Source organism: Mobula hypostoma, chromosome 22 (assembly GCF_963921235.1).
Source record: "Mobula hypostoma chromosome 22, sMobHyp1.1, whole genome shotgun sequence".
Classification (NCBI taxonomy): domain Eukaryota; kingdom Metazoa; phylum Chordata; class Chondrichthyes; order Myliobatiformes; family Myliobatidae; genus Mobula; species Mobula hypostoma.
In genome coordinates this window covers 47,974,233-47,996,647 of record NC_086118.1, presented here as the reverse complement: position 1 = coordinate 47,996,647, position 22,415 = coordinate 47,974,233, and the positions used below count along the sequence as shown (strand labels likewise).

The following is a 22,415-nucleotide window of genomic DNA, read 5'->3' as shown; positions in this document are numbered from 1 at the left end:
TCAAAAGGAGTGTGAGATGGTTCCAGCGACCCCTCTCTTGGTCTGAATTTTCTTTCTCAGCTTTGGGAATTGCTTGGTTTCCCTGCAACAGCCTCGATACTGATATAATGAAACAGATCAGTCAAATGGTTCGCCTATCATACCGAGCAGTGGCATTAACAGTAACCGTATAAGGGGCTGATCAAAATAATGATGTGTGGTGCCCGCATAGAGGCAGAGTCTACAACTACTCCAGGTTATCAGTACCTATACACTCAGTGGCTACTTTATTAGGTACTCCTATATCTAACGAATTGGCCACTGAGCGTATGTTTTTGGTTTTCTGCTGCTGTAGCCCATCCACTTCAAGGTTTGACGTGTGTACATTCGGAGATGCTCTTCTGCACAACACTGTTGCAACACCTGGTTATTTGAGTTACTGTCGCCTTCCTGTCAGCTTGAACCAGTCTGACCATTCTCCCCTGACCTCTCTCATTAACAAGGTCGTATCTCCCCAGAACTGTCACTTACTCTTTGTTGTTTTTTTGCTTTTCACACTGTTCATTTTTAAAATCGTTTTTTATTAATTATTATTAAAGATCAACAAAAAATACATTAAGGTAATCAAGTCAATATGTACAATGAAGAATTAAATTAGCAACTAACTGATTAACAAAGTTAAGCAATATATCAATAATAAGAAAAAAATAAAGTGTTAAGAATATTTTTTGAAAGAAAAAAGAAAAAAAAAGAACCCTACTAACTAAGAGAAAAAAAACCCTACTAACTAAAAGAAAAGAGACGGTTGTGCGTTAAATTTCCAGAAGTTTAGCAGTTTCTGAAATACTCAAACCACTCCATCTGGCACCAACAATCATTCCATGGCCAAAGTCACTTAAATTACATTTCTTCCCCATTCTGGTGTTTAGTCTGAACAACAATTGAACCTCTCGACCATGTCTGCATGCTTTTATGCACCGAGTTGCTGCCACAGGATTGGCAGATTACATAATTGCATTAACAAGCAGGTGTAGCTAATAAATTGGCCAAAGTGTGTACACTGATATAATGAAGCAGATTAGTCAGACAGTTCACTGGCCATACCGAGCACAGGCAGTAACATAACCGTGTAAGGAGCTGATCAAATGATAATGTGTGGTGCTCACATAGAGGCAGAGCTTGGTGCAACTGCTCCAGATTGTCAGTACATTCCACACCATCTAACTAATTCATCTCATTTCCAAAGTGTAGATAAATAAACATTTTAATAGAGGAACTGAAAAGTGTCGGGACAGCAAGAAGCTCACAGAGCTGAAATAAAAACAGACGGGATGAGAAGATACCTGAGCACCACTAGACACATTAACTTGAAGGTTCACACCATAATCCCCCATTTTCTTATTCTGCCTTTTCCCCCCCTTTCCTTCCCAGTCCTGATGAAGGGTCTCGGCCCGAAACATCGGCTCTTCATTCCTCTTCGCAGATGCTGCCTGACCTGCTGAGTTCCTCCAGCATTTTGTGTGTGTTATTCCGGATTTCCAGCATCTGCAGAATCTCTTCTCTTTGAGGCATATGATTCTGCTTCCACTGTTCGAGTGTTTTAAAGAAGGCTTCCAATTGATTTTTTTAAACAGTATTTAAACCAGACTTTTAGATATTTTATGTACTTTTGTCAGTAATATATTGACTCCTTTCAATTTCTCATCTTGCAAAGTGGGGAGATAAATGATTTAACTTTAAAACACAGTACCAGAGGCACAGTAGAGAGATAAGGACTCTTCATTTTGCATGACTACACCCTGAGGTATGATGACTCATCACAAGGGCACAGAACACTGTATTGATTTGGACACAGTGATCCTCATATGGCAGTGATCTCCAGCCTGTGGGCTTTGCTAAAGTACGAAGCGAGTCTATAAAATCAGTTTATTTCAGATAAACTGAAATAAGTGTATTTCAGATTCATTAGTCAGACCTCATGCGTCTTGGAGTGAGACCCCTGTAGATTTGGAACTATCTGACGCAGCTACAGTACAGACATTCTTGTCAAAGCATACAAGTGCTAGATACAGCCCAGTCCATCAGAGGAAAAGCCCTGCCCACCACTGAGCACATCTACACGGTAAGGCTGGATAACAAAGCAGCGTCCATCATCAAGGACCCCCACCATCCAGGCCATGCTCTCTGCTGTCATCAGGAAGGAGGTACAGGAGCATTAGGTCCCACACCACCAGGTTCACTAACAGTGATTACCCTTCAACCATCAGGCTCCTGGACCAGCGCGGATGACTTCACTCACCTCATCACCGAACGGGTTCCACAACCTATGGACTCATTTTCAAGGACTTCACACCTCTCATTCTCAGTATTGTTTATTTACTATTTACTTATTTATTTTTGTATTTGCAGTTTGTCTTCTTTTTCAACATTGGTTTCTTGAAAGTCTTTGTGTGCAGTTTTTCATTGATTCTGTTGTATTACTGTGAATGACGAAGAAAATTAATCTCACAGTGTACCTTACTAATTCATAATAAGTTTACTTTGAACTTTAAAAGTTCACAGAGCTCAGTTTGAAAAATGTCAGTGATTACTTCACGTACGTTCACATTATCACATGACCCAGCTGTTGCTTGTTCACATTGCAATGTGATCCTCGACAACAATTGCCATCATACACAGAGTGCTAGACTTGATAACTAGAACAAAGTTACTGTACTTGTTCCCATGATGGAGCGCGTAAAGTGTGGTGCCTTTGGCTTATTGTTCTTCTAGTTTCTTGACCACAAAACGCAGCTTCCCCAGGGCCAGGCTGGTGTCCTCCTCGGATACATCCAGGTGCCACACAGCACGCAGTGTGCGTCCATATACTGGGAGCATTAGCACCCGCATGCCATGCCCCGTCACAACCTCTTCCTCCTCGGACACCTGCTCCATCTTGTTGCAGAATTCCTCCGGGGAGATCCTGGGGTGGTTGATGGTAAACATTAGGATGTTTGTCTCCACAGTATTGACATCAACCTCACAGAAGGGTGTAGCGTACATCTTAATACCTGAAATCAAAATAGGCCAATTAAATACTGGAATATAAAAGCAAAGAAAGAATGCTTGTAATACTGAGGTTTTATAAGGCATTGGTTAGGTTACATTTGGATTACTGTGAGCCCCTTATATAAGAAAGGATGTACTGGCATCAGAGAGAGTCCAGAAGAGGTTCACGAGAATTACCCTGGATATGAAAGGTTAGCAGATGAGAAGCGTTTGATAATCCTGGGCCTGTACTAACTGGAGTATAGAAGAATTGGGGGGGGGGGGAAATCTCATTGAAACGTTTCAAATAGTAAAAGGCCTAGGCAGAGTGGATGTGGAGAAGTTTTCCTTCAGTGGGGGAGGCCAAGACCAGAGGGCACAGCGTCAGAATAGAAGGACATTCTTTTGGAACGGAGATGTGGAAGAAATTCTTTAGCCAGAGGGTGGCGAATCTGTGGAATTCATTGCCACAGATGACTGTGGAGGTGAAGTCATTGGGTATATTTATAGTGGAGGTTGATAGGTTCTTGGTTAGTCAGGGTGTCAAAGGTTATGGAGGTGAAGGCAGGAGAATGAGGTTGAGAGGGATAATAAATCAGTCATGATGGAATGGTGGAGCAGACTCGATGGGCTAAAGGGCGTAATTCTGCTCCCATGTCTTATTGTCTAATGGTGTAAGTAGTGTGATGCAGCAAGGACTTAACAAAAGAAAAGAGAGACCATTCTGCCCTTTAAATCTGTCCTGAGCAGCATGGCTTCAGGTTTCATCAGGAATTGGTCCCAGTTTTCACAATGTCCATTAAAGACTTGGATTTTGGTATGTAAGGCACTAGTTCCAAACCTTGAAAGTGTAGTTCTCACAAAACGCTGGTGGAACTCAGCAGGTCAGACAGCATTAAAGAGAGGAATGAACAGTCGATATTTCGGGCCGAGACCCCTTCATACGGAAGGGAAAGGTAGGGGAAAGAAACCAGAATAAGAAAGGGGAGGAGTACAAGCTGGCAGGTGAGAGTAGGTGAGGGGGAAGCTGGGTAGGTGGGATGGAGTAAGAAATTGGGAAGTGATAGGTGGAAAAGGTAAAAGGCTAAGGAAGGAATCTGATAGGAGAGCATAGTAGTCTATGGAAGAAAGCGAAGGAAGATGGCACCAAAGAGAGGTGACGAGCAGATAAGGAGAACAAGTGGTAGTTTCCAACATTTTTTTCTTCCCCTTCCTTTCCAGTCCAGATGAAGGGTCTCAGCCCAAAACATCTCGACCGCAAATTCCTCTCCTTAGCTGCTGCCTCTAGCATTTTGTGCATGTTTCTCTGGATTTCCAGCATCTGGAAAATCTCTTGTATTTATCATCTTGGGAGGGGTAGGGTGCTATGAGAAGGTCAGTAATAGACTATGAGCAGTTGGTGGATAGGTGGCGGATGAAATTTAACACTGAGAAACATAACATATTTCCAATTTGATAGGAGGAATGAGCAGAGACAAAGTAAGCCAGAGGGGACACTTTGGAAGGGGACAAGAGGGAAATCTGGGATATATGTGAATAGATTGTTTTAATTGGCGGGGAGGGAGGGGGTGTTAAACAAAGCACATGGAATCCTGGGATTTAAATAGAGTTCATAGAAAAAAGAACAGTTCAGAAGCAGTCCCTACGGCCCATCTGGTCATGCGAAACCATTTAATTGCTTCTTCCCATTGACCAGCACCTGGACCATAGCCGTCCATACCCCTACCAAACACATACCTGTCCAAACTTCTCTTAAATGTTGAAATCGAGCTCGCATGCACCAATTGTGCTGGCAGCTTGTTCCACACCCTCACAACCCTCTGAGTGAATAAGTTTTCCCTCACGTTGCCTTTAAAATTTTCACTTTTTGCCTTTAACAGAGTCCTGTTCAATAGACTGAAGTCACAATGACCCTCTATAAAACACTGGTGTGGTCTCAAGTGGAGTACCATGTCCAATTCTGGGTGCCACACTTTGGGAAATGTGTAAGGAGTTGAAAAGGGTGCAGGAAAGATTTCAGGACTTGACAAAAGAAAAGGGACCACTCTGTTCTTTAAATCTGTCCAGAGCAGCATGGCTTCAAGTTTCATCGGGTGTTGGTCCCACGTTTTCTTAGTGTTCATCAAAGATTTGGGTTTGCGTATAAGGCACTATTTGCAAATCTTGAAGATGCAGCTTTAACAAAATGCTGGAGGAACTCAGCAGGTCAGGGTGAGAGACTGCAGTAATGCTGATGAACCAGATAAGCTGAGGTTGCAAGGAGATCTGGCAGAGATACTTTAAATCGTGAAAGCTGGAAGAAGCATAGATAGAAACTGCTCACATTGGACGAGGGATCAAGAACTAGGGAATACAGAATGATGGTAGAAGAGGAGTATGAGGATGGTGCTGGGAATTGAGGGACTGAGCTTAAAAGAGGGGTTGAGTAGGTTGGAAATTTTTACACCGGAGCACAGCAGAATGAGAGATTTAGAGGCCAAACGTGGGCAAATGAGACTAGCTTGGTTGGTATGGAGACCAGTTGAGCAAAGGGCCCATTCCCATTCTGTGCAACTCCATGACTGCAACTGAAAAATGACAGTAAGTATATTTATTTCACCCAGATTTGGATATGGAATGGATCGTCAGGGGCAGTATTGGAGGATTCAAATGGAGCACTCCACTGGAGCTAGACAGTATGGACAAGTGGTCAAAATGACCTGCTGCTCTGTAACCACTCTGTGACTGCAAGGTTCTGTGTCAAATTCCAGAGCACGAGAGACAAGCCTTCAGTCACCAGAGAAGATTCCAAAGACTCCTGGCCAGGGTGGAAGGCATGCCTCTGTATTTAAATTCCTCTTTGAGTATTCCAGTGTTGAATGATAATCTGAGGGCTCCCTGTCACATGACACTTGATACCAAGCTTGCAGAGGTCACGCATCACATTGTGGGGTCACTTGCATCTTCTCCCTGTGAGAGTTGACTTTTCCCATTTCTCAAAGTTCAAAGTAAATTTTATTATCAAAGTACATATATGTCACCATATACAACCCTGAGATTCATTTTCCTGTGGGCATACTCAGCAAGTCTATAGAATAGTAACTATAACAGGTTCAATGAAAGGTCAACCAGAGCGTTGAAGACACCAAACTCTGCAAATGCAGATATAAATAAATAGTATTAAATAATAAGAACATGAGATTACAAGACAATGAGTCCTTAAAGCGAGATCATTGGCTGTGGGAACATCTCTACGGATGGGCAAGTGAGTGCAGTTATCCCCTTTGTTCAAGAGCCTGATGGTTGTGGGGTAGTAGCTGTTTTTGAACGAGATGGTGCAATTCCTGAGACTCTTCTACCTTCTACCTGATGGCAGCAGCGAGAAAAGGGCATGGCTTGGGTGGTGGGATCTCTGATGATGGATGCTGCTTTCCTACGACAGCATTTCTGATGTGCTTAGTGGTTGGAAAGGCTTCACCCATGATGTACTGGTCCACTTCTTTTCATAGGATTTTCTATTCAAAGGCATTGGTGTTTCCTTATCAGGCTGTGATGCAGCCAGTCAATACACTTTCCACCACGCATATATAGAAGTTTGTTGAAGTGTTAGATGTCATGTCTAATCTCCGCAGACTCTACAGGAAGTAGAGTCGCTGATGTGCTTTCTTCATAACTGGACTTATGGGAAATTCTTCACACGCTCGGTTTAGTTCCACCATTATTGGTTGAGAAACAGCTCAGTTCCTCCTCAGATCGACGCCTCAGTTCAGACGCTTTCAATTAGAACTGGCCATTGGGTTAGGTCTGGTGGGGGTGGCTGATAATGTGGAAAGACGTGTGGCTGAAGCAGGGTGCTGGGGGTCAGGCTCGGGAGCTGGATAACAAAACACAGCAGACATGTGTGTGGGGGGGTGGCTGAGGTACTAACTGCAAGAATATGAATCTCAAGATAGGATATGGTGGTATATTAGATACACAAGAGATTCTGCAGGTTCTGACAAAGGGTCTTGACCAACAACTAGAACAGTTTATTCCTCTCCATAGATACTGCCTGACATATTGAGTCACTCCACCATTTTTTTGAGTTAATATGATGACATACGTACTTTGATGATAAATTTACTTCTACTTTGAAATGCAGAAGGAGGTAGTCGTTAAGGACAGCTCTGCCTGAACCTATGTGCGTGTGAGAGAGTGAGTGTGCACTGCTATAGGTGTGCCCACCTAACCATGGACTTTAATATTCATGTAACAGAGACTACTCTCCATTCGACTTGGCTTCCCTTATCAATGGAGTAAGACCTTCCTCTGTCATTAGTATGGTAGCTGCCAGGCAGTCACCCTCCAATTACAAGAAACTATAGAGGTAACTTCCATTTCACAATGTGATCTAATATTAGTGAATGCCTTATGACCCTCTGGTCTCCCACTAAGACATAGAACAACGAACATTACTTCACAGGTCCTTCGGACATAATGGTGTACCAACCTTTTAACCGACTCTAAGATTAATCTACCTTCCATCCCACATAGTCGTCCATTTTTGTTTCATCAATGTACCTGTCTAAGAATCTCTTAAATATCCCTAATGTATCTTCTGGGTGGGGTGGGGTGGAGACATGTCTCTACCAAAGGAGGTGATAGGTCTCTACCAAAGGCTTCTCTCGGCAAGCCTGCAGCTCACCCTTGGACAAGGTGTAGCACCCGAAGACGGTCATGTGAAGCCATGGGAGCTGGTGGATGGTCGTATGAGCAACTGGTGCACGTCACAAGCCCTAGTTATACGACCACTGACGCCAGGCAGACAATCTCGAAGGAGTATTGATAATGGCTGGGGTCATCCATCTTGTAAAGACACTGCCCAGAATAAGGCAATGGCAAACTACCTCTGCAGAAAAATTTGCCAAGAACAATCATGGTCAAGACGATGATCGCCCACATCGTACGTACGACATGGCACATTATGAATGAATGAATGTACCTACCCTTACCTCCACCCTTAACAGCGCATTCCATGCACCTACCACTCTCTGTAAAAAAAACCTGCCTCTGATACCCCTCCTACACTTACCTCTAATCACCTTAAACTCGTATCCCTCATATTAGCCACTTCTGCCCTGGGAAAAAGCTCTGGCTGACCACTTCATCTATTCCTCCACACCTATCAAGTCACCTTTCACCCTCCTTCGCTTAAAAGAGAAAAGCCAACAGTCGCTCAATCTATTCTCATAAGACACTCTTCAATGTAGGAAGCGTCGTGGTAAATCTCTTCTACACCCTTTCCAAAGCTTCCACATCATTCCTAGAATGAGGTATCCACTAACTAACACACTGTGGTCATCAGTGTCTATGTCTCACTGCAGGAACCATTGCATGTGGCCAACAAGGGCTTTGTATCACACCTGGTTTTCATCCTCGAGTGAGCCAGGCTGAACCTCATGGATGGCTTCAAGGTTAGAGCGGACGGGACAAAACCCTCTGGCCAGGGATGATTAGCAAGGAAGGAGAAGGAAAGACTCACTGTAACGGCATCCTACTCATTCTTGGTTAGTAAAGGCATCAAAGCTTATGGGGAGAAGACAGGAGAAGGAGTTTGAGAGGGATAATAAATCAGCCATGCTGGAATGACAGTGCGCTCGATGGACCAAATGGTCTGATTTTGCTCCTACGTCTTATGGTCTCTGGCAAACTGCTTGGAGCTCTGTCTTGCTGTGATCAACACTACCGACCCATATATCTTCCAAACCCTGTGATCACCTTCAACCACCTGGGTGATACCTCACATCTTCACAATAGTTATTCAAATCCAACCATGGAGCATAGTGCAGGTTTAAACACCAGGTCCGTAGGTTACTTACTGCGACACATTTTAAGAAGGAATACAGTTACAAACGTTGGGCAGCAAACTACCTGCTGGAGCAAGTCAGCTGGGCAAACAGAACCTGTGAGGGGAAGGGAACTGGCGATGTGTCGGAACTGAGAGCAGAGTGGTGAGATGGCCAGTATAAAGAGGAGGAGGGACAAGGGGAGAAAGGAGGTGGAGCTGATTGGTGGGCTGAGGAGGGGTGTAAGATGACAGATCTCATATTCCTTCCTCAGTCAAACTATCACCTCAGACTCCTGTCTCATCACTTCTTCTCTTTATTCTGGTCTTCGCCCCTCGCCCCTCTCTGTCCTGATGCAGGGCTTTGATCTGAAGTGTCGACAGTTCCTTTCCTCCCACAGGTGCTGCTCGGCCCGCTGGTGTTCCTCCTGCACACTGTGTGTTGCTCCTGATTCCACTGTCCGCCGCCTGTGTCTACGAAGGCTGTGTACCTTCAGCAAACCTCCTGGTGTTCCTGTGGTCTTCCTCCAGCCTCCCCGCCATGTCCGAAAGCGCGATGATCCCAGCCGCGGCCAGCACCCCCGCCTGCCTCATGCCTCCTCCCAGCACCTTGCGCAGCCGCAGGGCTTGCTTGATGAAGTCCTTGCGTCCGGCAATGACGGAGCCAACCGGAGCTCCTAGACTCTGGACAATCCAAGAGAACAGGACCCAGTCAGAGCGAGTCACAGGGAGCTCCAGAAGATATCTGACCCGACTTTGCATCTCCATCCACACTGCCATCAGATCTGGACATTGCCACTCAGACAATCACACCGTTCAGTATTAGGAAAATAACTCATTATCAAACCCGAAATACTGTGTGTAGTTCTCGTCACCATACCATATGAAGGATGTGATTAAGCTAGAGAAGGTGCAGAAAAGATTTTACAAGGATATTGCCTGGACTGGAGGGTTTGAGTTATGAGGAGAGACTGGACAGGCTGGGATGGATTTCCCTGCAGCGAAGGAGGCTGAGGGGTTACTTCATCGAGGTTTATAAAATCAAATGGGAGCATAGATAAGGAGGGTGGCCAGTCTTTTTCCCAGCAGACGGAAGGCTAAAGCCAGAGGAAATAGATCTAAGGCGAGCGGGAAAAGATTTAAAGAGGACCTGAGTGACAAGATTTTTACATAGAGGGTGGTGGGCACATGGAACGAGCTGCCAGATGAGGTGCTGGAGGCAGGTACAATTATAACATTTAAAAGTCATTTGCACAGGTTCAATTGATAAGAAAGATTTAGAGGGATATGCGTCAAATGCAGGCAAATGGGACAAGCTCAGGAAAGCACTTTGTTCAGTATGGATGAGTTGGGCCTGTGGAAAAGTACTTTGCCTGTAGTCACAAAAATGGCATTTTTGTCTGTAACAAAATGGAACCTGTATTGTACCAGAGTGCTTTTCTAATAGTATTCAGGTAACATTATGTCGATGAACCCTGAGTATATGACAAACTGCAGAAAGACAAGTGGATTCGGTTACTGCAAGAATGCCAAATACACTGATCAAGCAGGCTAACAGAATGCACTCTGTCCTTGAACTGGCATGGGTAGATAGCACTTGTGCATAAAAGAGTGACTATGCCGTTTGTTTGTTTGAAGCTAACACCGGCTCTTGTGCAGTGCTAGTCTTCCCTTGCAGCAAGTAAAATAAACACACTTATGATTGATCCACTCTGAGTTGATTGTTGTTTGTTATAAGACGGAGTGAAAAGGTACTCAACAGGGCCAAAAGGGCCTGCTTCCATGATCTATAATATCTTTGGGTCCGTAAACTGGAACCCTGCAGGATTCAAGGGTGTTAAAATCTTTAAAGAATTATCTGTACCACTCAGGGAGCCCACTGACTCATTCACACTCTCAGACTGTGCTTCCACTGCCCCGCCTCCCTCCCTCCCCCAGCCGACAGAATCCTACCTTGGACAGGCACACACACACGGAGTCACAGTACTGCAGGATTTCAGAGACATCGACACCTAGAGCCACTGCTGCGTTCATCAGACGGGCTCCATCCATGTGGACTGGCAAATTATAGGTGTCAGCCAGGTCTCGTACCTGGAATGTAAGCAGAGAGGCGGGGGTGGTTCTCTGAGCAACAAGGGGGTGGCGGGGATTGCAGACATCTAACAGTCAGGAATGAGAAGTCACAGCATCAATATTCTAACACACTGCCGGTGTCCTGATCTGCTCTGGGTGTGGACATTTAGTTCATTTTCAACCATATATGAATATCCATGAATACAGCCAAATGAAACAGTATTACACTGGGGCTATGGTACCACAGTACCAACAGTCATACACAGCACAAGGCACATATAAGATAGAAAGTAAACATACAGTCCCACAAAAATATATCTATAGCCCAAGTTCCTCAGTGATGTATCCTGTAAATTGATGATGCATGGGTGTTATCGGCAGTTTGCAGATGAACGTATGCAATAACATAGTACAGGTCCTTCCACCGACAAAGTTGTGCCAACCTTATAACCTACCCTAAGATCAATCTAGCTCTTCCCTTCTATATAGCCCTCCATTTTTCTACCATCCGTGTGCCTATCTAAGAGGTTGTTAAATGTCCCTAATGTATCTGCCTCTACCACCACTCCTGGCATGGCACTCCCCACACCAACGACCCTCTGTGAAAAGCTAGCTCTAATATCCATCTCCACATACTTTCCTCCAATCAGTTTAAAATTATGGCCCCTCATATTTGTTATTTATGCTCTGGGATAAAGAGGACTGGAAATGGAAGGGGGAAGAAGCCAGGAAGGAGTACAAGCTGGAAGGTGACAGGTGAGACCAGGTGAGAAGGAAGGTGGATGAGACAGCAAGGGAGGATGAAATGAGAAGCTGGGAAGTAATAGGTGCAAAAGGTAAAGAACTGAATAAGGACCCTGGTAGGAGAGGTATTACTCTGGATTTCCAGCATCTGCAAAATCTTTTGTGTTTTTCAGTGACCCTGTCGTGGTTTTCTGTTCATTTTCCAGGATGATTCCTCAAACAACTATATTCATCTGTTTTGATTTCAAAACATGTCATGGCAGCATCTGAACCCAACATTTCTCAGGTACATATGCGCATGCTCTAAATAAAATCAGTGTTGTGAGGAGGTTGCTGAGTTTTTGAAGTTTTTGCCTTGAAAGCAATGTCCACCACTGCCTGAGGACCTTGGAGCTTTGACCAGTGACTGGTCAGGAGATCAGAAGTTTGAGAGAAGGGAATTTCACTCAGGCTCACCAGTGGAGTAGAAAAAGGCAGCAACTCACGGCATTTTTTTTTGGGGCTCAGACCAGCGACCAATCGGCGTTTGGGATTGATTAGCAGGAACAAGTTAAAGGGGCAGGTGTAGCGGCCACTGTTGGATTGGGCAGTGTTAGAGTGGTGATTCTGAGGCTTTAACTCTTCGAGGCTTCAGCAAGAAGCTTCAGTCAGAAAAAGCAAAAAAAAAAGCTGTAGGTGATTTTTCCCTCTTCCTTCTTTACATTTGCTCAACTAGGACAGTACAGATGCCAGGCAGGATAGCTGAATGCTCCTCTTGCGGGATGTGGGAAGGCAGGGAGACCTACAGTAGTCACCTCTGATGACTACAACTGCGAGAAGTGCATCCAGCTCCAGCTTCTAACAATCTGCATTACGGAGCTGTAGCTGGAACTGATGAACGCCAGATCATTCGGGAGGCTGAAGGGGTGAGAGATAGGACATACAGAGAGGTAGTTACACCCAAGGTGCAGGACACAAAAAACTAGGTGACAGTCAGGAAAGGGACAGGTGTTAAGGAGCCAGTGCAGAGTACCCCTGTGGCCATCCCCCTCAACAACAGGTATATCACTTTGGATACTTTTGGGGGGGTATGCCCTATCAGAGGAAAGTCACAGCCGTCAGGTCTCTGGCACTGAGTCTGCCTCTGTGACTGCGAAAGAAAGCGGGGAGAAGAGGCACGTTATGGTGATAGGGAATTCGTTAGTTAGGGAAACAGAAAGGAAAGCAGACGACATGAAGGAAAATCTTAAGCGATTCTACAGATATGTTAAGAGCAAAAGGATTGCAAGGGACAAAATTAGTCCTTTGGAATTCCAGAATGGTAGTCCCTGTGTGGAGCCAAAACAGATGGGGGAGGTATTAAATAATTTTTTTTTGCATCTGTGTTTACTCAGGAGACAGACACAGAGTCAATAGAAGTGAGGCAAGATGACATCAACTTCATGGACGCTGTACCAATTACACAGGAGGAGGTGTTACTACCCTGAGGCAAATTAGGGTGGATAAATCCACAGTATGGCTTTGTGCGTGGTAGGTCATGTTTAACCAATTTTATAGAGTTTTTCAAGGAAGTTACCAGGAAAGTGGAAGAAGGCAAGATAGTGGATGTTGTCCATATGGACTTTAGTAAGGCATTTGACAAGTTCCTGTATGGAAGGTTGGTTAAGAAGGTTCAGTTGTTGGACGTTCAAGATGAGGTAGTAAATTGGATTAGACATTGGCTTTGAGGGAGAAACCAAAGATTGGTAGTAGACAATGCCTCTCTGACTGGTAGAGTGCCGCAGGGATCAGTATTGGGTCCATTGTTGTTTGTCATCTATATCAACGATCTGGATGATAATGTGGTCAACTGGATCAACAAATTTGTGGATGACAGCAAGATTGGGGGGTGTAGTGGACAGTGAGGAAGGCTATCATGGCTCGGATTTGCATCAGCTGGAAAAATAGGCTGAAAAATGGCAGATGGAGTTCAATGCACACAAAGCGAAGTTTTACACCAACCAGCATAGGTCTTACACAGCGAAGGTTAGGGCACTGAAGAGTGTGGTAGAACAAAGGGATCTGGGAATCCAGGTCCATAATTCATTGAAAGTGGTACCACAGGTAGATAGGGTCATAAAGAAACCTTCTGGCACATTGATTTTCAAAAATCAATGTACTGAGTATAGGAGATGACTTGTTATTTTGAAGTATAAGACACTGGTGAAGTCTAATTTGGAGTATTGTGTGCAGTTTTGGTCACTTACCTACAGGAAAGATGTAAACAAGGTTGGAAGAGTACAGGGAAAATTTACAAGGATGTTGCTGAGTCTAGAGGACGAGTTATAAGGAAAGATTAATCAGGTTAGGACTGTATTCTTTAGAATGTAGAAAATTGATAGGAGATTTGACAGGTATACAAAATTTTGAGGGGTATAGATAGGGTAAACGAAAGCAGGCTTTTTCCATTGAAGTTGAGACTACAAACAGAGGTCATGGTTTAAGGGTGAAAGGTGAGAAGTTTAAGGGGAACGCGAGGGGAAACTTCTTGTTAGAAGGGCGTGAGAGTGTAGAATGAACTGCCAACACAAGTGTTGCATGTGAGCATGATTATAACGTTTAAGAGAAGTTTGGATAGGTACATGGATGGTAGGGGTATGGAAGGCTATGGTCCCAGTGAGGGTCGATGGGAGTAGGCAATTTAAATGGTTTCAGCATGGACTAGATGGGCTGAAGGGCCTATTTCTGTGCTGTACTTGTCTATGACTCTATATATATGTGCTTTATTTATAGATTTTGTCATACTTGGAAAAAGGAATGCAGCTCCACATTGTAATGATGTGACTCTGATTCTGATAGTTTTAACCAGGTGTCGTCTCACCTGTTGGAGAAAGGAAAGTGGCAGGACTCGCCCCCCTTTCATATTCTGGGTGTTCTCCAGGCAAATGAGGCTAGTCCGGGTTACGTGCAGGTCAGGGTAATCATGGCGAATGTTTGATTCCAGTTCACTCAAATCGAAAGTCCCATCCGGAAGATTCCTTATAACACGTGAATAAATTCCCGCAATCTGAAAAGGAAGACACAACTGTGTTCAGTGTTGATGTGTTATTAAGCTTCCACCCTGGATACCGGTGGCAGAGAGCCAGCACACAGCCAGCCGGTGAATGACTCTCTGTGGTGTTTTGATCCATGATTCCAACTCTGTAAGTGTCGAAGATCTGCTGTCGGAGGGAAAGCAAGAGGCACTGCAAGTTAAAAGAAAGAAACAAACAGTGGTGTTGTGGACAAGGATGGAAACACCAATGCCCAGGAACAGAAAAGTCTACAGAAGGTGGTGGGTACAGAGCAGTCCATCCCAGACAAAGCTCTCCCCACCATTGAGCACATCTACAAAGAGCAGTCCATCATCAAGCATCCCCACCATCCAGGCCATGCTCCCTTCTCACTGCTGCCATTGAGCAGGAGGTACAGGAGCCTTAGGTCCCACACCACCACGTCAGGAATAGTTATTACCCTTCAACTGTCAGGCTCCTGACCCAGTGTGGATAACATCACTCACCGCAACTCTGAACAGCCTCATTTCAAGAAGTCTGTAACTTATGCTCTAGTGCTATTTATTTATTTATTTTTATTTACACAATGCCTTCTTTTGCACATTGGATGTTTGTCAGCCTTTGCCTATGTATAGATTTTTCATAAATTCCATTACTTTCCTGTAAATGCCAGCTAGAAAATGAATCTCGGGATAGTATATGGTGATATATGTGTACTTTAAACAGACTTTGACTTTGAAAACTTGAGAATAATAGTAACTCCATAAACAACGGCCCACAATAGTGTGTGGCAATGTCTTTTCATATAGCCGCAGAATATTCACAATAGAATACACCATTTGACTTTTGGAGAGGGGCAGTGGACCTTCTCTCATGTAGCTAAGATGGTTCCCACTTCTTTGCATCTTCACGTTTTCCCCGTCTTCTTTGACTTTGAAAGATTCTTTTGCGTGGAGTCTTCCAATTCTGCGATGAACTGTAATGTAATGTAGCAGCACCAGAGGGCAGCAAGCACACAGGATTAATAATGTTTGGCTGCAGGAACAACGGGGCAGGAATTCACCTACAATACATCAGGACTCTGTAGCAACTTTTAATTTGATGTAATTACTTTTCTTGTCAAAAGTAATGACATGCAATAGTTTGGATAAATGGAATTGTGTAACAATATTTTATCACGTGGTTACCAGGAACAACGCTGGATACACACAGGATTTTGGGTTTCAGCATGGCATTTGTCATTGCACAATTTGTACTATAAAATCAGACCATCACACATTTGGGTGGTAATGTGGAGAATGGCAGATCTAGGCTAAATGGCCTCGCTCATTTACCAGAATGTTGCTGGGGCTCGAGGATTTGAATTATAGGGAACAGTTAAGTAGGTTAGAACTTTATTCCCTTAAGCGTAGAAGACTGAGAGGAGATTTGACAGAGGTATATAAAATTAAGTGGGGTACAAATGGGGTAAATACAAGCAGACCTTTTCCACTGAGGTTGGGTGGGATTAGAACTAAAGGTCATAGGTTAAGGGCAAAAAGTGAAACTTCTAAGGGGAACATGAGGGGAACTTCTTCACTCAAGAGAGGGTAGTGAGAGTGAGGAATGAGCTGCCAGCAGAAGTGGTGGACTCAGATTCGATTTCAACATTTAAGAAAAGTTTGGATAAGTAGATGGGAGGGTACAGAGGGCTATGGTCCAGAAGCAGGCTGATGGGACTAGGCCGGACAGCAGCTTGGCACAGTCTAGATGGGCAGAAGGGCCTGTTTTGAGCTGTAATGCATCTGTATGCATCTTGGGCAATAGGAAGGCAGCATTCAAAGGAAAATACACAACAAGGTGCTGGACCAGGGAGCTGAGAAGCTTTCAGAATCCCTGCACCCTCAGCTCTGCTGGGCGTCATGTAGCCATCACTGTACCCGGGCTTGCTGTGCCCAAAATGGCTGCCATGAGCTCTGTGATGCAAAGTTCGTTCAACTGCACAATCAGCCACAAACACAGAGATTCTGCACAGGCTGAAAATTCAGAGCAACACACTCAAAATGCTGGAGGAACTCAGCGGCTCAGCCAGCATCTCTGGGGAGGAATAAACCTTCAGCATTTTGGGCCGAGACCCTTCGAAAAGAAGGGATAAGAAGCCAGAATGAGGAGGGGGGAGGGGAAGCAGTAAAAGCTGGCAGGTGATAAGTGAACACAAGAGATTCTGCAGATGCTGGAAATCCAGAGTAACGTCTCTCCAGATTCTGATTCCTCTTCCATTGACTGTCGATGCTGTCTGACTTGCTGAGTTTCTCCAGCATCTTCTGTGTGTTACAAGTGAGGCCAGGTAAGTGGGAAGGTGGGTGAGAGGGCGAAACAAGAAGCTGGGATATGATAGGTGGAATTGGTAAAGGGCTGAAGAAGAAGGAATCTGATAGGTGAGGAGAGTGAAACATGGGAAAATGGGAAAGAGGGAGGTGACGGACGGACGAGGAGAAAAGGGGTAAGAGAAGAGCCAAAACAGGATATGGAAAAAGAGAGGAGGGGGAGTGTGGAGAAATTATTGGAAGATGGAGAAATTGATGTTCATGTCATCAGGTCGGAGGCTATCCAGACAGAATATGAGGAATGAAATCAACCGTCTGCAATAGGCATGCAGTAGCCCTGAGGTTATAAAAGGTGGCACAAAAATGCAGATAATAGAAACATTTGTGGTGCTCTAGATGACAAGGAGGATTATCATAAGACCATGGACAAAGGAGCAGAATTAAGCCATTCGGCTCATCGAGTCGACTCTGGCATCTGATCATGGCTGATTTAGTATCCCTCTCAACCCCATTGTCCTTCCTTCTTCCCGTAACTTTTGACAGTCAGGGACATTTAAATATACCCAGAGGCTTGATCTCTGCAGCCATCTGTGGCAATGAATTGCACAGATCCACCACCAGCTAAAGAAATTACTCATCACCTCTCCTCTAAGGGGACATCTATCTATTTGGAGACTGTGCCCTCTAGTCCTAGAATCTCCCAGTGTAGGAAACAACCTCTCCAAGCCCATTCTATCCAGGCCTTTCAATATAGAAACCATAGAAACTACAGCACAGAAAACAGGCCTTTTGGCCCTTCTTGGCTGTGCCGAACCATTTTCTGCCTAGTCCCACTGACCTGCACACGGACCATATCCCTCCATACACCTCCCATCCATGTATCTGTCCAATTTATTCTTAAATGTTAAAAAAGACACCGCATTTACCACCTCGTCTGGCAGCTCATTCCATACTCCCACCACTCTCTGTGTGAAGAAGCCCCCCCAATGTTCCCTTTAAACTTTTCCCCCCTCACCCTAAACCCATGTCCTCTGGTTTTTTTCTCCCCTTGCCTCAGTGGAAAAAGCCTGCTTGCATTCACTCTATCTATACCCATCATAATTTTATATACCTCTGTCAAATCTCCCCTCATTCTTCTACGCTCCAGGGAATAAAGTCCCAACCTATTCAACCTTTCTCTGTAACTGAGTTTCTCAAGTCCCGGCAACATCCTTGTAAACCTTCTCTGCACTCTTTCAACCTTATTTATATCCTTCCTGTAATTTGGTGACCAAAACTGAACACAATACTCCAGATTCGGCCTCACCAATGCCTTATACAACCTCATCATAACATTCCAGCTCTTATACTCAATACTTTGATTAATAAAGGCCAATGTACCAAAAGCTCTCTTTACAACCCTATCTACCTGTGACGCCACTTTTAGGGAATTTTGTATCTGTATTCCCAGATCCCTCTGTTCCACTGCACTCCTCAGTGCCTTACCATTAACCCTGTATGTTCTACGTTGGTTTGTCCTTCCAACGTGCAATACCTCACACTTGTCAGTATTAAACTCCATCTGCCATTTTTCAGCCCATTTTTCCAGCTGGTCCAAGTCCCTCTGCAGGCTCTGAAAACCTTCCTCACTGTCTACTACACCTCCAATCTTTGTATCATCAGCAAACTTGCTGATCCAGTTTACCACATTATCATCCAGATCATTGATATAGATGACAAATAACAATGGACCCAGCACTGATCCCTGTGGCACACCACTAGTCACAGGCCTCCACTCAGAGAAGCAATTCTCTACCACCTGTCTCTGGCTTCTTCCATCGAGCCAATGTCTAATCCAATTTACCACCTCTCCACGTATACCTAGCGACTGAATTTTCCTAACTAACCTCCCATGCGGGACCTTGTCAAAGGCCTTACTGAAGTCCATGTAGACAATATCCACTGCCTTCCCTTCATCCACTTTCCTGGTAATCTCCTCGAAAAACTCCAATAGATTGGTCAAACATGACCTACCATGCACAAAGCCATGTTGACTCTCCCTAATAAGTCCCTGTCTATCCAAATGCTTGTAGATTCTGTCTCTTAGTACTCCCTTCAATAACTTACCTACTACCAACATTAAACTCACCGGCCTATAATTTCCCAGATTACTTTTCAATCCTTTTTTAAACAACGGAACAACCTGAGCCACTCTCCAATCCTCCGGCACCTCACCTGTAGACAATGACATTTTAAATATTTCAGCCAGGGCCCCTGCAATTTCAACACTAGTCTCCTTCAAGGTCTGAGGGAACACCCTGTCAGGTCCCGGGGATTTATCCACTTTAATTTTCCTCAAGACAGCAAGGACCTCCTCCTTTTCAATTTGTACAGTTTACATGATCTCACTACTTGTTTCTCTTAATTCTATAGACTTCATGCCAGTTTCCTTAGTAAACACAGACGCAAAAAACCTGTTTAAGATCTCCCCCATTTCCTTTGGTTCCGCACATAGCCGACCACTCTGATCTTCAAGAGGACCAATTTTATCCCTTACAATCCTTTTGCTCTTAATATACCTGTAAAAGCTCTTTGGATTATCCTTAACTTTGATTGCCAAGGCAACCTCATGTCTCCTTTTAGCCCTCCTGATTTCTTTCTTAAGTATTTTCTTGCACTTCTTATACTCCTCAAGCACCTTATTTACTCCCTGCTTCCTATACACATCATACAACTCCCTCTTCTTCTTTATCAGAGTTGCAATATCTCTTGAGAACCAAGGTTCCTTATTCCTATTCACCTTGCCTTTAATCCTGACAGGAACATACAAATTCTGCACTCTCACAATTTCTGCTTTGAAGGCTTCCCACCTACCGATCACATCCATGCCAGAGAACAACCTGTCCCAATCCACGCTTTTTAGATATTCGGTAGGTTTCCGTGAGATCCCCCTCTCAGTCTCCTAAATGCCAGCGAATGCAGGGCCAGAGGCATCAAATGTTCCTCAAACATTAACCCTTTCATCCCCAGGGTAATTCACCTGAACCTCTCCAATGCTAGCCCTTCCTTTCTTAGAAAAGCGACCTGAAGGGGTCAGAGTCCTCCGGTGGAGTCTAAGCTGCAGCATGTCGATAGGCTGCTGCACGACGCAGCATAAGGAATAAGGTGGATGATCTTGTTGTACAGCTACAGATTGGCAGGTATGATATTGTGGCCATCACTGAGACGTGGCTAAAGGATGCATGTCTCTGGGAGCTGAACGTCCAAGGATACACGGTGTATCGGAAGGATAGGCAGGTAGGCAGAGGGGGAGGCCCGGCTTTATTGGTAAGAAATGATATCAAATCATTAGAAAGAGGTGACATAGGATCGGAAGGTGCAGAATCTTTATGGGTTGAGCTAAGAAATTGCAGGGGTAAAAGGACCCTGATGGCAGTTATATACAGGCCTCCAAACAGCTGCAGTGATGTGGACTACAAATTACAACAGGAAATAGAAAAGGCTTGTCAGAAGGGCAGTGTTATGATAATTGTGGGGGATTTTAACATGCGAGTGGATTGGGAAAATCAGGTCGGCACTGGATCTCAAGAGAGAGAATTTGTAGAATGTCTGCGAGATGGCTTTTCAGAACAGCTTGTTGTTGAGCCCACTAGGGCATTGGCTGTACTGGATTGGGTATTGTGTAATGAACTGGAGGTGATTAGAGAGATTGAGGTGAAGGAACCCTTAGGAGGCAGTGATCATAACATGATTGAGTTCACTGTGAAATTTGAAAAAGAGAAGCCGAAATCCGATGTGTCGGTATTTCAGTGGAGTAAAGGAAATTACAGTGGCATGAGAGAGGAACTGGCCAAAGTTGACTGGAAAGGGACACTAGCGGGAAGGACGGCAGAGCAGCAGTGGCTGGAGTTTATGCGAGAAGTGAGGAAGGTGCAAGACAGATATATTCCAAAAAAGAAGAAATCTTCGAATGGAAAAAGGATGCAACCGTGGCTGACAAGAGAAGTCAAAGCCAAAGTTAAAGCAAAGGAGAGGGCATACAAGGAAGCAAAAATTAGTGGGAAGACAGAGGATTGGGAAGTTTTTAAATGCTTACAAAAGGAAACTAAGGAGGTCATTAAGAGGGAAAAGATGAACTATGAAAGGAAGCTAACAAATAATATCAAAGAGGATACTAAAAGCTTTTTCAAGTATATAAAGAGTAAAAGACAGGTGAGATTAGATATAGGACCGATAGAAAATGATGCTGGAGAAATTGTAATTGGAGATAAGGAGATGGTGGAGGAACTGAATGAGTATTTTGCATCAGTCCTCACTGAGGAAGACATCAGCAATATACCGGACACTCAAGGGTGGCAGGGAAGAGAAGTGTGCACAGTCACAATTACGACAGAGAAAGTACTCAGGAAGCTGAATAGTCTAAGGGTAGATAAATCTCCCGGACCAGATGGAATGCACCCTTGTGTTCTGAAGGAAATAGCTGTGGAGATTGCGGAGGCATTAGCAATGATCTTTCAAAAGTCGATAGATTCTGGCATGGTTCCGGAGGACTGGAAGATTGCAAACGTCACTCCGCTATTTAAGAAGGGGGCAAGGAAGCAAAAAGGAAATTATAGACCTATAAGCTTGAAATCGGTGGTTGGGAAGTTGTTGGAGTCCATTGTCAAGGATGAGGTTACGGAGTACCTGGAGGCATATGACAAGATAGGCAGAACTCAGCATGGTTTCCTTACAGGAAAATCCTGCCTGACAAATCTATTACAATTTTTTGAGGAAATTACCAGTAGGCTAGACAAGGGAGATGCAGTAGATGTTGTATATTTGGATTTTCAGAAGGCTTTTGACAAGGTGCCACACATGAGGCTGCTTAACAAGAGCTCATGGAATTACGGGAAAGTTACATACGTGGATAGGGCATTGGCTGATTGGCAGGAAACAGAAAGTGGGAATAAAGGGATCCTATTCTGGCTGGCTGCCGGTTACCAGTGGTGTTCCACAGGGGTCTGTGTTGGGGCCGCTTCTTTTTACATTGTACATCAACGATTTGGATTATGGAATAGATGGCTTTGTGGCTAAGTTTGCTGATGATACAAAGATAAGTGGAGGGGCCGGTAGTGCTGAGGAAACAAAGAGTCTGCAGAGAGACTTGGATAGATTGGAAGAATGGGCAAAGAAATGGCAAATGAAATACAATGTTGGAAAGTGTATGGTTATGCACTTTGGCAGAAGAAATAAACGGGCAGACTATTATTTAAATGGGGAGAGAATTCAAAGTTCTGAGATGCAACCGGACTTGGGAGTCCTCATACAGGATACCCTTAAGGTTAACCTCCAGGTTGAGTCGGTGGTGAAGAAGGCGAATGTAATGTTGGCATTCATTTCTAGAGGAATAGAGTATAGGAGCAGGGATGTGATGTTGAGGCTCTATAAGGCGCTGGTGAGACCTCACTTGGAGTACTGTGGGCAGTTTTGGGCTCCTTATTTAAGAAAGGA

General features: G+C 44.4%; 1 protein-coding gene across 1 annotated transcript in view; it reads right to left on the bottom strand.

Annotated features, from left to right (window-relative positions):
* Positions 1-258: 258 nt before the first annotated feature.
* Positions 259-22,415, bottom strand: part of tha1 (threonine aldolase 1) — a 113,521-nt gene continuing 91,364 nt past the window's right edge. The window contains exons 4-7 of the mRNA XM_063074565.1: positions 14,466-14,651; positions 10,763-10,900; positions 9,301-9,493; positions 259-3,029 (exon numbers count right to left, since the gene is read on the bottom strand). Of these exons, the coding sequence (XP_062930635.1) occupies positions 2,737-3,029; positions 9,301-9,493; positions 10,763-10,900; positions 14,466-14,651 (810 nt within the window). The 3' untranslated portion in view covers positions 259-2,736. The remainder of the gene's footprint in view (positions 3,030-9,300; positions 9,494-10,762; positions 10,901-14,465; positions 14,652-22,415) is intronic.